Source organism: Chanodichthys erythropterus, chromosome 3, assembly GCF_024489055.1.
Source record: "Chanodichthys erythropterus isolate Z2021 chromosome 3, ASM2448905v1, whole genome shotgun sequence".
NCBI lineage: Eukaryota > Metazoa > Chordata > Actinopteri > Cypriniformes > Xenocyprididae > Chanodichthys > Chanodichthys erythropterus.
In genome coordinates this window covers 65,182,519-65,201,013 of record NC_090223.1, presented here as the reverse complement: position 1 = coordinate 65,201,013, position 18,495 = coordinate 65,182,519, and the positions used below count along the sequence as shown (strand labels likewise).

The following is an 18,495-nucleotide window of genomic DNA, read 5'->3' as shown; positions in this document are numbered from 1 at the left end:
TTAGTCCCTTCCAGAAAACACCATTACATCACAATGTAACATAACATGTCTTTATTTTACATGTCATTTAAATTAAATATCATTGGCATCATGCAGATAACTATTTTTGAATTAGGTGACCAGATTTCTGAAATGAAAACTGGGGACATTTCCTATTTTAGGTGAACAAAAATCTCATTTGTTACTATCTATTTAAAAAACAGGGACAATACATTTTTTAATGTTTTTGTTTTTAATTGTTGTGGGTTCCTTATAGGCTATTATTACATGAATAATTATGATTTAGTTTTATTATTAGGAATTTTTGCTCTGGTTTAAATACAACCAAAAAAACTTTTACACGATTAATAGTAACCACTGTGAAAGCAGTTCTAAACAATACTGTTATAGCCTAACATTCGTGTGACTTTACAAAAACATATTACATTTCAAAAATAAAACATAAATAGGCCTATAAGAAGATAAATATTTAACAAATATGTTTTAACATTATTGAATTTAATATTTTAATTTTCACATGCTGTTTTTAGCTACTGTACAGAAATTAGGCTACAACTGTTTTAACTTTTAACTAATTTTAACTATTATTTTGCATTTTAGAATTATTTTAAGCACAAAGTATGTGTATTATTTTATTTTATTTTTTATTTATTCATATCTGAGTGTACCTTCACCATGTAGTTAAGAGGAAATTGACTGCAGAACTTTTTTGGACGTTTAAAATTGTGCAAAACAATCTCGCACCCTGTTGAGGCCCTGTTATAAAACATACAAACAGTTTGAATAGTTAGTATGTTGCTAACCTTGAAACTGATAACGATGTTTATTTTGATAATTGACGATAATGGCGCTTTGCTCAGGTCCAGATCCAGATTACGTTCCTCATGAAGTAGCGGCGCGTACACGCGCGACCAAGTGTAGCTGCATAGCCCCCTCTGTTGGAGAACATGATCACTACACAATTGCTCCAGCAGGCTGCTGTATGCTCGTCGGAACAGACTGAAGAAAATGCGGGACATTTTCTCAATATGCGACGTGCGGAACAAAGAGTTAAATTGCTGTGCGGTACAATGCAAAGCGGGACGGGTGGTCACCCTAATCAGGGTAGATGCCCAGTGGTGGCGGTAACCCCCTGCCTTAGGTTGTCCCCTGTCTGGCCAAAGAGGATCTTACCCGTCATTGAGAAATCACCTCATGCACACTGGTTACCGCTCTTTCCCATCATGAAATCTCTGACAGTTTTCTTCAACAGTATCAGGTGTTTTCTGGAACTTAGGAAAGGTGTATTCATGATGATAATGTTCAAACAGGGAGACAGGATAATAACAGCAATATTTAATCACTAAAATCCATTAGACATCTTCAAAGCAGCAACATATCAGTGCTGAGATTATACTTAGTGAATTTAGTTCTCACAATCGTCCATTCAGTGTGATGTTCTGCTACATCTGTGACCGGAGCCATCGGCCCTGTATCATGGTGGAGACTAATGATTGGAAAAAAAGTTACTGGTCATTACTAGTCAAAAATGTCACTTCTATCAGTCAAGGTCTGTATTTAAAGACCTCTTTAAATTCATTGAGTTTTACTTTGTCAAATTTAACAACAAATTGCCCTCAAATGGCACTCATTTCTTTTAACATCCCTATATGATTTTCTTTTGGAGCATTGTGCTCTACTATAAATAGCTTTTTACCTCATAAGTTTAGATAGCAGCATTTAGCTGACTTTGAATGAGACAGACAGACTCTTAGGCATTCAGGGCTTATGCATTTTCATAGACTTTAACATAATTTCATTCATCTAACTTTAAACTCTAGCCCAGCTTAACACTTATGTCAAATGACATGCATATTCAAATAAACAATTTTAAAAGGAATTCCATAAGATTTCAATATTATCTTATTTTTATCTATTGTTCTTTTCTTAAGACAAAAACAATAAAGATGTTAAAGATAAAACTGTCTCAGTTCATGATAAAATGTAATTCATTTGACTTAACAAGTGTTCATGAATGGAATTCCATCAGAAATTATATTTTCATAACATTACTCTTATTAATCATTTATTGCTGAATTGGTTGATATCGATGGTTGATAATTCACTCTATACATGGGCTGCTTCACTGCATTATGTGAGAAATCAGTGTTCTGTATAAAAAGAAGCACTTCAGAAGTAGAAATTGCATTTATCAGACACAATGCAGAGAGAAATGCAACAGCAGTCGGTGACAAGCCGGTTACATTGACACTGTCACTCCTCGTGTTCGCTGGATTTCAGGAGAGCCAGGGGAAAACACAGTATTATACACAAACCTGTAGGGTCACTGCAATAATGAATGAGATCTTTGAATGAATTGAGCACAAATCAAATAGCTGCGTTGCTGTTTCCTCTGTGTGTGTGTCTCAGAAATCAGAGCTTGGCAAGAGTAAATCAACTAAAATACTACATCATACACATGTTCTAGTATTTGATATGTTTATTTAAATTATTTATACCTTGTATGATATGATACATGAATTAATGGAATAAGCACAGCAGGATCTCAAACAGCCGCGTTTCGTCACTGTGTGGCTCTCAGAATCCAAACTACAGTGAATGCAGAAAAAAACATGTTGCAAACATAGAGGAATGCATGACTAGTACTGGATAGTTTGTGCTGTTATTAAGCCCAAAGTTCAGTGTTTTGTAAGATTAAAGCTGCCAAAGAAAACACAACTTTAATCTGTCAACATTGCATACATTTGTAAAACATTAAGCCAGCACAACAATATTTTTTGAGAAACAGTCATATGCTGTAGGCTGTTTTGTCTGTCATTGGCTAAATTGTTAATCATGTGAGCATTACTGAAGATTATGGCATTAAAGCATTCGATTTGTAACGTTCTGAACATACAGATACAGCACACACATCTCCAACACGCTTTAGCTAAAGCATTAAGAATGAAGTTCAGAGTAGCAGTTTTTCTGCTTCTGTACAAATGTCAAGTCAAGTCAAGTCAAATTTATTTATATAGCGCTTTTACAATTGGTAATTGTTCAAAGCAGCTTTACATATTAGAAGCACAGAAAAAAGGGAAGTGATTAAAAATAAGCTGTACAAACAAGCGTGGTAATATGTAACATATACAAGATGGTGCTACATTAAGCCAATGTCGGCTGACTCCCAGGGGAGGAAAAAAACCCCTAGGAGAAAAACCCAAAAAAAGTCCTAGGAGGGAAAAAACCCCTTGGAAGATATATATAATATATGTAAATGGATATGGAGATCAAAATCTGAATTATACATTTTTATTATAGAGATTAAAAATGGATTATATATAAATATATGTAAGCGGATACAGGGATTAAAAATCTGAATTATAGATGCAGCCAGAACTGGATCTGTGGGCCCATTGTCTCCTGGGCTACGTTGTAGTCAGGTCCAGACACATGTTCTCCATCTGATCTGGATACGGCCTGAATCCAGCACCCGGCAAACCTCAGGATAAGCAGAGGGACAGATATTAGCGTAGATGCCATTCTTATTCTGATGTACAGGTATATCTAGTGTTATAGGAAATGTTCTCGGTTCCGGCCGACCTAATTATTGCAGCGTAACAATCCTTTAACGGATTTGAAAAATGTTAATGTATTGATAATGTGTTATGTGCATGCAAGAGCAAAGAGATGTGTTTTTAGTCTAGATTTAAACTGACAGAGTGTGTCTGCTTCCCGAATAAAGCCAGGAAGATTGTTCCAGAGTTTAGGTGCTAAATAGGAAAAGGATCTGCCGCCTTCAGTTGATTTTGATATTCTGGGTATTATCAACTGGCCTGAATTCTGAGATCGCAATAAACGTGAAGGACTATAATGCATTAAGAGCTCACTTAGGTACTGGGGAGCTAAACCATTTAGAGCTTTATAAGTAAGTAGCAAGATTTTAAAATCTATACGATGTTTAATAGGGAGCCAATGTAATGTTGACAGAACTGGGCTAATATGGTCATACTTTCTGGTTCTAGTAAGAACTCTAGCTGCCGCATTTTGGACCAACTGTAGTTTGTTTAAAAGCCGAGCAGAACAACCACCCAGTAGAGCGTTACAATAATCTAGCCTTGAGGTCATGAATGCATGAACCAACTGTTCCGCATTTGTCATTGAGAGCATATGTCGTAATTTAGATATATTTTTTAGATGGAAGAAGGCGGTTTTACAGATACTAGAAACATGACTTTCAAATGAAAGATTGGTATCAAAGAGCACACCCAGGTTCCTAACTGAGGACGAAGATTTAATGGAGCACCCGTCAAGTGATAGAGAGTATTCAAGGTTTTTTCGTGAGGAAGTTTTTCGTCCAAAGATTAGGATATCAGTTTTTTCTGAATTTAATAATAAGAAATTTCTTGTCATCCAGTTTTTAATGTCAGCTATGCATTCTGTTAGTTTTGTGAATTTGTAGGTTTTGTCAGGGCGTGAGGAAATATAGAGCTGAGTATCGTCAGCGTAGCAGTGAAAACTAACACCATGCTTCCTAATTATCTCTCCTAAGGGCAGCATGTACAGAGTGAAAAGCAATGGTCCTAGTACTGAGCCTTGTGGTACTCCATATTTAACCTGTGATCGATACAACATCTCTTCATTAACTACTACAGACTAATAATGGTCAGATAAGTACGATTTGAACCATGCCAAAGCAATTCCACTAATGCCAATATAGTTTACAAGTCTTTTTAAAAGAATGTTATGATCGATAGTGTCAAAAGCAGCACTGAGATCTAATAACATTAATAGAGAAATACAGCCACGATCGGATGATAAGAGTAGATCGTTTGTAACTCTAACGAGAGCAGTCTCAGTACTATGGTATGGTCTAAATCCTGACTGGAAATCCTCACAGATTCCATTTCTTTCTAAAAAGGAACACAGTTGTGTTGAAACTGCCTTTTCTAGTATCTTTGACAGAAAAGGTAGATTCGAGATTGGCCTGTAATTTACTAAATCTCTCGGATCTAGTTGAGGTTTTTTAACAAGAGGTTTAATAATAGCCTGCTTAAAGGTTTTTGGCACATATCCTAGTGTTAAAGATGAATTAATTATATCAAGAAGTGGACCTACGACCTCTGGAAGCATTTCTTTCAGTAGTTTAGTCGGCATTGGGTCTAACATACATGTTGTTGATTTTGATGATTTGATAAGTTTAGATAATTCTTCCTCTCCTATAGTGGCAAATGCTTCTAGTTTTACCTCAGGGACACTACAGTGCACTGTCTGAAGCGAAACTGTAGACGGTTGCATGTTTTTAATTTTCTCTCTAATATTATCAATCTTGCAAGTAAAGAAGTTCATAAAGTCATTACTGCTGTGCTCTATGGAAACGTCAGCAGTTGAATCTCTGTTTCTAGTTAATTTAGCCACTGTGTCAAATAAATACCTAGGATTATGTTTGTTTTCTATTAAGAGATTTGAAAAATAAGTAGATCTAGCATTTCTTATAGCTGTTCTGTACTCAATCATTTTTTCTTTCCACGAAAGGCGAAAGACTTCTAGTTTTGTTTTCTTCCAACTACGTTCAGCTTTTCTAACAGCTCGTTTTAGAGCCCGAGTGTGCTCATCATACCACGGCGTTGGATTAGTTTCCTTAATCTTCTTTAGACGTAAAGGAGCGACTGCATCTAATGTGCTGGAAAAGAGAGAGCCAATAGTTTCTGTTGCAGCATCGAGTTCTTCTAAGTTGTCAGGTATACTAAGGCGATGAAACTGTTCGGGGAGATTATTTATAAAGCAATCTTTAGTGGTAGACGTGATGGTTCTACAATATTTATGGCTGGGTGGTGGTTTTGCAGCCTTGGCTAATTGTATTATACACAAGACTAGATAATGATCTGATATATCATCGCTCTGCTGTAGAATTTTAACAGCATCAATATCAATTCCATGCGACAGTATTAGATCTAGGGTATGATTACGACAATGAGTGGGTCCTGACACGTGTTGTCTAAATGCCAATCCAAATGCGTCTTTATTATTATCTACATGGATATTAAAATCACCAACAACAAGGACTTTATCCGCAGCCAGTACTAACTCTGATAGAAAATCAGCAAATTCTTTGATAAAGTCAGTATGGTGCCCTGGTGGCCTGTATACAGTAGCCAGCACAAATGTCAACTTACATAATGTTACATAAAGCACCATCACTTCAAAGGAATTATATTTGAAATTCTTTTGAGTGATTCTGAATATATTACTATAAATTACAGCAACACCTCCCCCTTTGCCTTTCTGTCGAGGATTGTGTCGATAATCATAACCTTGAGGACTAGATTCATTTAAAGTAATGTAATCGTCTGGTTTTAGCCAGGTTTCTGTCAAACACAGCAAGTCTAGTTTATTGTCTGTGATAATTTCATTTACAGTAAGTGCTTTTGAAGAAATAGATCTAATATTCAGTAACCCAAGCTTTATCATTTGTTTATCTGATTTATCTGTGATTTTCATTTTTTGAGCATCAATTAAATTTTTACCCTTAAAAGGTTTTGGAAGTTTTTTGTATTTACTAGTTCGAGGTACAGACACAGTCTCTGTGATAATATCTAGGTGAAAGAGTTTCTATGTGCTGATAATTATCTGAGTTCTGTGACATGAGGCGGCTAGCAGACGGTCGGTTTAGCCAGTTTGTCTGCGTCCTGATCGCAGGACGCGAATTTCTAGATAGAAGAGCAGCACCATCCCGGGAGGGATGAATACCATCTCTTTTCAACAGATCAGGTCTGCCCCAAAAGCTTTTCCAATTGTCTATGAAACCTATATTATTCTGCGCACACCTCTTAGACAGCCAGCCATTGAGTGATGATAACCTGCTAACTATCTCATCACTCCGACGAACAGGAAGAGGGCCAGAACAAATTACTTTTGCTGACATTGAATTTGCGAGTTCACACACCTCTTTAATGTTAATTTTAGTGATCTCCGACTGGCGAAGTCGAACATCATTTGTGCCGACGTGGATAATGCTTTTAGAATATTTACGTTTAGCATTAGCCAGCACTTTTAAATTTGCTTTGATGTCAGGTGCTCTGGCCCCCGGCAAACATGTGACTATGGTGGACTCGCAGTGGATCGATGAATGCCGGGCAGCAACGTCTCCACAGCTTCCCGATCTGGCGAGGACAGATCAGAATAACATACATCGGATAAATCCGCCATTCAATCGACAAGGAAGGTTGGTTTAAAGGAAAAAAGAAAGTAGACGGTAGCTAGCAGGCTAGCGGGCTATGGCTAACACTAGGTGATTACGCTGGTGGATTGCTAGTAATAAATCGTTCCGTTTAGTAATACTATGCAATAGGTTAAGTAATCTAGTGAAAATAAGAAAGTTATATTATGTGAATAGGAATAAAGAGAAGGATTTAGGATAAACTCCATGAAGCTCCGAGCGTAGGTCAGACAGCAGACAGGCAGCAGCGTTGAGCAGAGTTGAACCGTGCTACGCTGTGCTACACCGTGTTCAAATGTCTTGTTTTCGTGAAAGAACCTGCTGCTTCAGAACCAACTTGTCCTTTGAAAACATGCACAGATGTACTGAAGAAACTACAAGATCTGGAAATCAGACTTGCTGAGATAGAGGAACTCAGAAGGGATAAACAAAGTGAGATGACACTCAAAAAAGTAATTGAAAGCAGAAAAATGTGTTTTTTTTCAAAAACATGAAAAAACAAGAATTCAACTAGATTTTTCATTCAGGGAACGACTCTGTGTCCATGAATTTGGCAACTTACGTGTGTTTATCTCAGAAATATTATCCTTATACTAGTTTATCTCAGATATAATAATTTACTTTGCACCTGCACTCACAACTACCTAATAGCCAACAGCTTTGGCTCACTGCCTGTTTTATTATTACTGACCATCTATCAGAATCTGTGTGGCAATGCTGCTCGACTCGCTGGACGCAATATCGTGTTCATAATCGAAGGCGATTCATCTGCGATTATGAACACGATATTGCGTAGCTTGTCCGCGAACTACGGCTCTGTATATTAAGTGCTGCTCCATTTGAAAGCAGGTGATGAACATTTACCGCTAATCACAGAACCGGCTTTACTGATGAGACACGCATGACAATCGCATGCAATTAATCGTGCAGCCCTAATTTAAACGATGCCCAATTGGCACTAAGGGGCCTAAAGTGTACCAAGAAAACATCCCCCACACCATTACACCACCACCACCAGCCTGCACAGTGATAACAAGGCATGATGGATCCATGTTCTCATTCTGTTTACGCCAAATTCTGACTCTACCATCTGAATGTCTTCAACTGTCCAATTTTGGTGAGCTCGTGCAAATTGTAGCCTCTTTTTCCTATTTTTAGTGGAGATGAGGGTACCCCGTGGGGTCTTCTGCTGTTGTAGCCCATCCGCCTCAAGGTTGTGCGTGTTGTGGCTTCACAAATGCTTTGCTGCATACCTCGGTTGTAACGAGTGGTTATTTCAGTCAAAGTTGCTCTTCTATCAGCTTGAATCAGTCGGCCCATATATATATATATATATATATATATATATATATATATATATATATGCACCCACACACCTCAGCAACTGAAAGCAGTTACAGCCCTTGAAAAAAAAGTGTCATATGTCTTGAGTGTGTCTGATTATAAGGCATAGCCAAATGAATGCACTGAACTTTGAAATACACTGCAGAATAATGCACAAAGCTATCTCAGATTCATAGTGCTTAAGGGTGATATAAGGGTGATAACAAATATTAGTGCATAGGGGTTGAGTTATAAAAACAGAATATTGATTTACTTTTTAATGTCAGTAAACAGTTTAGGCTTTAGAAATATGCTGCAGTGTAAGTGTAAGTGTACATGTAAATACTGTTTTATTTAATTATTTCACACAATTAATTATCCTTACACAATTTCTATTGTGATTGTTCAACCCCTGAAAGCCATGGCCATTTTCACAATTATAGTTAACCTCTAAATAAATAGGCCCATTAAAAAAATACTTGATTTGTAGTTATACTGTATTTATGTAGCGATTGATCAACACACGCCTCATGAGCAGCGGAACTTTTATTATGACACAGTCGCCGCTTCCGCTTTTCCGGTCATGAGTTTACAGGAGCTGTCCTTGTCGACAGAACCAGCGGCAGATGGTAAACAGTAATTATGTTCCATATATAAGTAACACAATCCACCATAAAACGTGCAAGAAGTAAATAAGGAACTGCTTGAAGCAAGCTAGTGGTTTGCTGGACGCTAGACGCTACTTCCGCATTTGTCCACGGCACTGTTGTCATGTGGTTTCTACGTCAGTAAAGGCGGTAACAAAGGTAACTCACGTCATTGACAGGCGACTGCACTGCCCCGTGTCCGGTTTAGAATGGGAATTTTCTCATGATTTACAAGTAGTTGAAAACATTAGAGATATTGTTAGTAATCAGCTGGACAAAATATATAACACTAGCCTAGTGGTTTTTGGATATTTTACTGCAAAAATTTTACATATTGTACCTTTAACACTAGAACCGCCACGGGGTAAATTTTACCCGCGGCTGTTTTTCAAATGTACATAACAGGTTTTCAATAAAACATTCAAGTCTTCCACTCATTGACTTTTACTGAAATTGTGTAATTTACAATCCCTTGGTGTTAAAAATTGCTTAGATAAAACCAGATCAAAAAACGAAGCATTTATACCTATAAGTGCCGCGCGGGTCAAATTTACCCGCTATATAACGCCTGTATTTCCGCGCTGTCATTTTCGCGTCCCCTTATGTTTAAACATTGTACATTGCTAGGCAACTTCTTCACTCACTGAATTAGCGGTCATCGGTTTCATAAATAAAGTCACAATGGAGTAAAAGTCGGCAATTTATGGATGCCGAAGGGGTAGAAGCCCTAAATGCCGTGAATGAATGAGAGTCTGATGAAATCAGTGACGAGTCCTGGGTCGGCTCAGCATCTGACAGCGATCCAGAGACCTGAGAAAAATTAGACTGAGTCTGTTCTTCAGGACAGGATTGCTAATAGTTAAAGAGAGACAGAATCAATAAACTTTGGATATAAATAATTAAGGTGAAGCTGCGCGCTTGAATTTGTCATCGCATCATACATCCTATGCAGTGTGGTGAATTATTATTGTTCATTATTGTCTATAGGCTATTTTAGCAATTTAAATAACATGGGTTATCTTAATATATGATTAATTATAATATTACACCACCCAAATATGTATTTACTTCCTTCTAATTCTCGTTGTCAGTGCAGACTTGTTTAACTTGACCGTTATGAAAAGTGATTAATGTAGCCTGCATAAAAAAAGCCTTGAACATAAAACAACAGGACAAAAATATAGTTGATGACAAAACATAATCATTTCATGACTCTAGACACTTCTTTGTGAAGACAGTGACATAATACAGTGAAATAATATGTTATTTAGCTATATAAAAACGGGTCTAATGTATGTGGGTAAAATTTACCCGCATGGCGGTTTTAGGTATACAGCGACCCCCGGCGGTTCTAGTGTTAAAAAACACTTCACAATATATTTCACATTAAAACTGCAATTTACAAACCTTTATGCTGGTTTTGTGCATTTGAGCTAGAGTGCCTCAGCAGTAGGTGGTGCTAAAGCTCCATGGTCCAATATGGTGTCCGATGTGTCGGTCATTGAAATTGTTAATTTCGCATTAACAAGTAAATGACGTGTTAACACGTAAATGACGCGTTAAGGCATAATTACGTGTTTACACATCAGTTTCACACGTTTTGGCCCTTTTGGCCTTCCATAACACACGACTATAGATCCACAAGGTTGCCATGATGTCGCAGTTACTTACTGGCAACGTCACAAAGTTACGTTTTGGCTACGTATAGGCACCTTTCACTTTTCCGGTTGCCACAGCGTTGACTGGTTACCAACACACAACTGTAGATCTACGAGGTCGCCATGACATTGCCACGATGTCGCAGTTACTTACTGGCAACGTCACAAAGTTACGTTGTGGCGACGTATAGGCACCTTTCACTTTTCCGGTTGCCACAACGTAACTAGTTACGTCGCCATGACGAAACTTTGGTCCATCTTTCTATGTCCTGTTTCAAGTTATCTAGTATCACAAAAAAATTAAATTTAACTAAATCCTTTGGATTCTTGGGGACGACCACACCGAGGTATTTTATCATGTCCAAAGCCAGTTTAAAAGGCAGACTCTGCATGAAAACTGGATCTATTTTATTGCTGATGGGCATGAACTCGCTTTTTTTTTGCCAGTTAACAGAATAACCTGAAAAGGTGCTAAATGAATTTAATAAATCCAACAGAGGGGGAACAGAGCGTACAAAAGAACGTCATCGGCATAAAGAGATATAACATGATCTACCTGGCCTATGCTTAAAGGTGGAATCTGCGGATGGTGTCTAATAGCAATTGCCAAAGGTTCTATGGCGATGGCAAACAACAGGGGTGAAAGTGGACACCCCTGTCGTGTGCCCCTGTGCAATTCAAATTGTGGCGATCTGTCAATATTTGTTAAAACAGATGCGCATGGATGGTGGTACAACATACTGACCCAAGAAGAAAACTTATCTCCTAAATTAAATTCTCTAATAGTGGTTAAAATGTAATTCCATTCAACTTGATCAAAAGCTTTCTCAGCATCTAATGCAATAATAGCCAATTTAAAGTGAGTTTTTTTGCTTAGAGTAAATTATATTTAAAAAACGTCTGACATTGAAAAAAGAAAATCTATTAGGGACAAAGCCGACTTGGTCAGCGGGAATGATAGTTGAAATACATTTGTTTAATCTAGTTGCCAAAATTTGGGTGAACACTTTTAAATCAGTATTGAGAAGAGCAATTGGACGAAAAGAAGACACATTGGTCTCATCCTTGCCTTTCTTAAGAAGTAAAGAAATATTGGCAAAGTAAAGAGAAGGAGGTAATTTCTGCTCACAAAAAGAATGATTGAATATCCGTAACATAAGGGGTGCTATTCTACCTGCATACCTCTTATAAAATTCAATACAAAAGCCATCAGGGCCAGGAGCCTTCCAGTTAGGGAAAGCATGAAATGTATCCAGTATCTCTTGAATAATAATGTCGGCATTTAGCATTTCCAGATCAGCTTCACTTAAGTTTGGAAGGGGAAGTGAATGAAGGAAGTCTTCAATTGTCTCTGATGATACAGAAGTCTTGGATTCATACAAATCTGCATAGAATTCCATAAAGCGATTATTAATGTCCTTTGGATTACACAATATTGTACCATCTTTGTCAGCCATACTATGAATTGATCTACTAGCATAGGAACCTCTCAATTGCCGCGCTAATAGTTTATCTGGTTTATCCCCTATCTCGAAATGTTACTGCTTAATTTTTAGCAACATCTCATTCACCTGATCTGAAGTAATCTTATTATATTCATATTTAAGCGACATAATATCATTTAAAACATCTGAGTCTGCAGTATCCCTGTATAATTTTTCCAATTTGGTATTTCCGCTAAACGTTTATGTCTGAGTTTCTTTGCAGCTGACTCATAGGAAATTATATGTCCCCTCATCACTACTTTAAAAGTTTCCCATAACTCTGAGTCGGAAACATCACCTTTGTCATTGATCTCAATAAACTTAGCGGTGGGATGGTGTAGCCTCCATATATCAACAATGTCCAGTGACTCAGCAAGATGTTTAATGACTGACATAGCGTTAAAAGATGGATCTGAGCGAACAGGAAATTTGCCCAAGACGGGGTCCAACATGCAATTGAAGTCGCCACCAACTATAAAGTGAGTATCGGTAAGAGAAGGTAGAAGATTAAATACCTTACGAAAAAAAGCAGGATCGTCGTAGTTAGGGCCATAAAGATTTAAAAAAAGTAAAATGTTTAGAGGCGATTAAGGTGACAAGAATATAACGACCGTTAGGATCTGTTAACGTAGAAATATGTTTGAACAGAACAAAATTACGCAGTAATATTGCAACCCCTTCTGGCCCTACATGAAAAAGTAGATTGAAATACATGGGAAATCCAATTACATTTTAGGCCATGTCCACACTAATACGTTTTCGTTTAAAAACTTATATTTTTCTCTCCGTTTTGGCCTTCCGTCCACACTGAGACTGCGTTTTAAGACAACGAAAACATAGCTTTTGGAAAACGCTCTCCAAAGCGGATACATTTGAAAACACCGTCTTCGCGTCGTAGTGTGGACTGTGAAAACGGAGGCTTTTGAATACGGTGACGCATTTTTAGTCATGTGATGCAGTCATATGACCAATTCAGCCAAGACACGTCTCCCAGTCTACATTCTCGCTTGCTTTGGCCTCTTTATACTCCTGTGTTACTCACAGCAACAACTCCACCACACTGTCGGTCCATTTAAAAAACTTAGTGCCTTTCCTCGACATTGCCTCAAAGTTTCACAGAGCCGGAAAGTAAATAAACGCATAGCGGGAATGACGCAGGTCAAAGCTTTACTCATGCGCAGTAGGGGGATGTAAGCGTTTTCATATGTTTCAGTGTGGATGAGCAACTTTTGGAAAATGTTTGAAAATGATAGTGTGGACGCGGAGCGTTTTTAGACGAAAACTCAGTTTTCAAATATATCCGGATTAGTGTAGACGTAGCCTTAGGCGCTTCTGTTCACCATGCTTAATGTGCGTCTCCTGTAGGAAAATTATGTCAGCTGAAATGGAGAGTAAATACGAGAACACTTTAGCTCGCTTCACCTGACTATTCAAGCCGCGCGCATTCCAGCTAGCTAAAGTAATATCGCCTCCTTGTGGTGAAGTTATTGTATGTGCCATTTTACAAACTATATCAATTTAGCTGCAGAATCGCACAGATAAAATGAAGGATGAACAATAATAAACAATAAACACAAACTACGTCCTCCCACCCCATCCAAGCCGCTTCCCCGAACCAAGCGGCGTAAAAAACCCATATTATACTGTGGAGCTGAAAAGTAACAAAGTGTAGCAGTACTACAAAATTACAAAACCAATAAAACAAAGCAAAAAATAGGAAAATACCTGAGAATGAACTGCACCTCAAATCCCTGTTACATATGAAGAAAAATACAAGTTAGTCATCAAATCAATAAACACTAAGAATGCCCTGTCACGTATTGTGCTCTTAACATAACGTTAGATGAAAGAAAAATATACAGATCAAACTGATCTGCACCAGCTATGATATAGTACTCATGAAGGCCCCGCAGACGATATGACCAAACACATAAAAGTCAAAAGACTTGCCAAACAGTCTGACTGCTAAAAACATTTATGCAGACTGTGCAGAGTTGTCCTTGACTGTGATAGAGTCAGCAAAGGCTTGAGCTTTCTCGGCTGAGTCAAAAACATGTTTAGTTGAGTTGTGAGTCACGAGAAGGCGAGCAGGAAAGAGCAACCCATGACGCTGTTATAAAATTATTTGTCAGAGTATTGTCACTTAATGACATTTTAATGACAAGTTCAATTTGTACCACTGTACTTGAGCTCATGACAGCCAATGTCAAAACCAAACACATGACAGTTTAATGTAATGTAAACCCATAAAGCTAAATGATGTCAAATTGTCATGACAAAGACACTGACAGGTTATGTATTGATTTATGTCAAGTTGTCATAACTCGGACATCTCAAACAATGTCCTCTTTGCATTAAAAATGACATAATTGAGCGAATGACATTTAATGACAGTTGTCATAAACATTCATAAACCCTCCTTCATATTCATGACACGTGTCGTGTCATGTCATGATTATGAAGGTGTCATGTCAGTCTTATGCACACCCCTTCAAGTAAAGTGTTACCATTTTTTTCTGCTGTAACAAACTAGTACAAATGACTGAATCTATCATTTTCTTGTCTGATTTTGATTCTAATGATGTTATACTTGATTGCACTGTTTTACTGCTTTGTCTTCTGAGTAAATTTCATCTTTACAAAGCCAGAATTATCCACTGTAAACCCAATTTTAGTTTTTACTTAATTTAAGAAAATGTCAAAACATTTAAAATCAAAGGTGTCGGAAATGTTTAACATCCTTGAATTTGTTGTAAAGAACCTTTAAATTTATAATTTAATTTACATTCACGAAATGTAATACTGTGCTGATTTAATTATTATACTCTTTTGTGATGTCCGTATGCCCCCTATTTTATTGCATTTTTTCTATATGTATACTTAATGTACAATTCAAAAAGAAAATTGTGTTTCATTTTAGATGGACACATGAATGAACTTGTACAACCTTTTTAACATGTTTGTTTGTATCTTATTTGTACCTTTTTATTTTAATACAAAGATTATCTGGTAAAACAGTTAGATTTCTATGCACTTTTGTGATTTTAGACATTGCTGTGGGAACAGGACTTTTATTTTGGAGTGACGACATGACGTCATAAGACTGCGCCGAACTCCTACATTTGCTGTGATTCTGCTGAATAAAGGTTTGTTTTAAGAATTTGATCTGTCTAAATCTATAGAAACAGTTCAATGAATTATATATTTGTTTTTTTAACAAGCGATGTGAAATGAGTTAATTTACTATTTAATGTATTTATCTAACTGTAATGGAGGATATTTGTGTGAGTAAAACTCATCCACTGATGAGAAACAGTAAGTTAAACCTTGCGTCTTATTTCTCTCTATATATATCATAAATCAGTTTATCCTGAACACTACACGAGTTCAGTCTCTAGCGAGTAATGATGGAGAAACCGAACTTTTCAACTCCGAGTCAATTGAATCAAACACTTTGAGAAATGATTCAGTGAATCACGACGCGTGCTACTCAAACAGTGAACATAAACGAGAACAAACACTAACAAACTAATCATGTTTTCTTCAAAGAGTAATCATTTAAATATTATCTATAATTCATTAAAATACCAAGTGTAGATCATACATGCCTACATATAAAGTGTTGTTTATCATAGTGTTAGCTTTCAGTGTTTTTGTTTAAACCATTAACTCTGTTAATTCTCTTCTTAAAGATGGCGTTCATTAAAGAGGAAGAGAGTGAAGACATAAAGATGGAGTTTATTAAAGATGAGACCGAAGACATGAAGATTGAAGAAACATTCAGTGTGAAACATGAAGATATTGAGGAACAAACAGGTTGGTTTTATCCGCATCTGAAAAATGCGCAATCAGACGTGACGTCACTGAAGGGAACAAGATTAATATAAACTATAGGAAAACAATGGATCGCAATAACAGTTCGGACGCTGAGGAAATTGTAAATGCTTATTTATACTCGTATAACTAATCACAGCCATACAATTAGCCTGCTATGGGGTCAAGAGAGCAGGGACAGGCCAGAATTAGACAGAATAACGGTCAAAAGAGACAAATTGAGCTGTTGTGTGAGGAGAAGCAGTGGAGAACAGGACAGAGACCGGTGTTAGCTTATCGATATAACGTTAGGTAACGACATGTGCTCAGATCACAATATTGTACAGATTATTATCATGAATCAGGCAATAGCAAAGCTATTGGTCATCTAGGAGTAGGCCTAATTGATTACTAATAACAGAAACGAATAAACTTTGATCAAGCGTATGTCACGCGCGTTAATATCCGTCCACACTAACGTTACGTGATATAGCCGTTTCTCATCACGACTGATTTGGTAGTTAGCAAATGTAATAATCAAACACAAAACTTAAAATGTGCACCGTAAGTCTTCATCGAACATTTTTAAACCCTGCAGTACCTTATATGGTGTTTTGTACAAGGTTATATATTCATCTCGAAAAAAATGTTAAACCTACAATATGCACTTTAAACTCAATATCTTCTGAATAGAGAACAATGGAAAAGTAAAGAAGTTTCTCTGTTCATGCTCAAAAGTGCTGTACTATCATTTTAACATACTTTAACATAGCAGTAATTGAACATTAAAGTAAAAGTTCACCCAAAAATGAAAATTATCCCATGATTAACTCACCCTCAAGCCTTCTTAGGTGTATGATATTCTTATTTCAGACGAATACAATACGAGGAATTTGATTTGTGGCTTCTTGCTTGAAGCTTGCTCTCTGGTTGACCACTGCCGTGTGTGTATTATGTGTCCTGTAGCAAAGTGCGGCAAAAACTCCCACATGACGTTAAAGGGATAGATGTGAATTTGTTTCTTCAGTCGAATGCAAATTATGATTTTTAACTGCAACCGCTGCAGTCTGTCAGTCAAATAATAGCAGTGGATGGGAACTTCTACTGTAACAGTAAATAAAACTTGCTTAGACAAATCCAAATTAAACCCTGCGGCTCGTGACGACACATTAATGTCCTAAGACACGAAATGATCGATTTGTGAGAGAAACCGAACAGTATTTATATCATTTTTTACCATTTTTCTGTTCATGCTCAAAAGTGCTGTACTATAATTTTAACATACTTTGACATAGCAGTAATTAAACAATTAAGTAAAAGTTCACCCAAAAATGAAAATTATCCCATGATTAACTCATCCTCAAGCCTTCTTAGGTGTATATGACATTCTTCTTTCAGACGAATACAATTATTGACCTTATTCTGAATAAGACAATATTATGATTAAGGTGTTTACATGAGTTGCTTTTAGAATATTCCTTTCATGTTCCCGGTTTACATGTTATAGAACATAGATCGATTAACATCACATGTTCTCTACAGAATTTCACATATCACCGCACGGTTCATCTTCACTATGGGACCATATACAGTTTTGGGTGTTTCATTTTTAATTTTACGAAAATGGATACAGAGCCCCGCATATGAATGCAAGAAAAAATAAATAAATTGTACACATAATTTACTAATTCATTCACTTGATCATGTGCATGATTTATAAATCGAGGGAACAAATTAGTAAACCATAAGCACAATTTAGTAAATGGAGGGAATGAATTAGTGAATCTTTCGCACGATTTAGCCTACAATTTATTTTCCCTCTCATGTGTGGGGCTCTGTAAATAGACGATGGTGGATACAAATTCTCCAGGAACAGGCCTCCTATGCACTTTAATTTGGCAACATTTCATTCATGCCTGTGCTGTATGCCACCTTTACAAACTCTGAGGTACTAGATGAGAGATGAGGTGAGAGGAATTTGATTTGTGGCTTCTTGCTTGAAGCTTGCTCTCTGGTTGACCACTGCCTTGTGTGTATTATGTGTCCTGTAGCAAAGTGCGGCAAAAACTCCCACATGACGTTAAAGGGATAGTTCACCCAAAAATGAAAATTTGATGTTTATCTGCTTACCCCCAGTGCATCCAAGATGTATGTGAATTTGTTTCTTCAGTCGAACACAAATTATGGTTTTTAACTGCAACCGCTGCAGTCTGTCAGTCAAATAATAGCAGTGGATGGGAACTTCTACTGTAACAGTAAATAAAACTTGCTTAGACAAATCCAAATTAAACCCTGCGGCTCGTGACGACACATTAATGTCCTAAGACACGAAACGATCAGTTTGTGAGAGAAACCGAACAGTATTTATATCA

General features: G+C 37.0%; 1 protein-coding gene across 2 annotated transcripts in view; it reads left to right on the top strand.

Moving 5' to 3' along the window:
- Nucleotides 1-18,495, top strand: part of LOC137006177 (zinc finger protein 845-like) — a 48,718-nt gene that overhangs the window by 14,868 nt on the left and 15,355 nt on the right. The window contains exons 1-2 of one of the 2 annotated variants that reach the window (XM_067366750.1): nt 15,414-15,456; nt 16,003-16,126. The exons of the other annotated variant lie outside the window; for it this stretch is intronic. Coding sequence (XP_067222851.1) covers nt 16,003-16,126 — 124 coding nt within the window. The 5' untranslated portion in view covers nt 15,414-15,456. Of the gene's footprint in view, nt 1-15,413; nt 15,457-16,002; nt 16,127-18,495 lie in introns of those variants that run through there. 2 annotated transcript variants of the gene reach the window in all.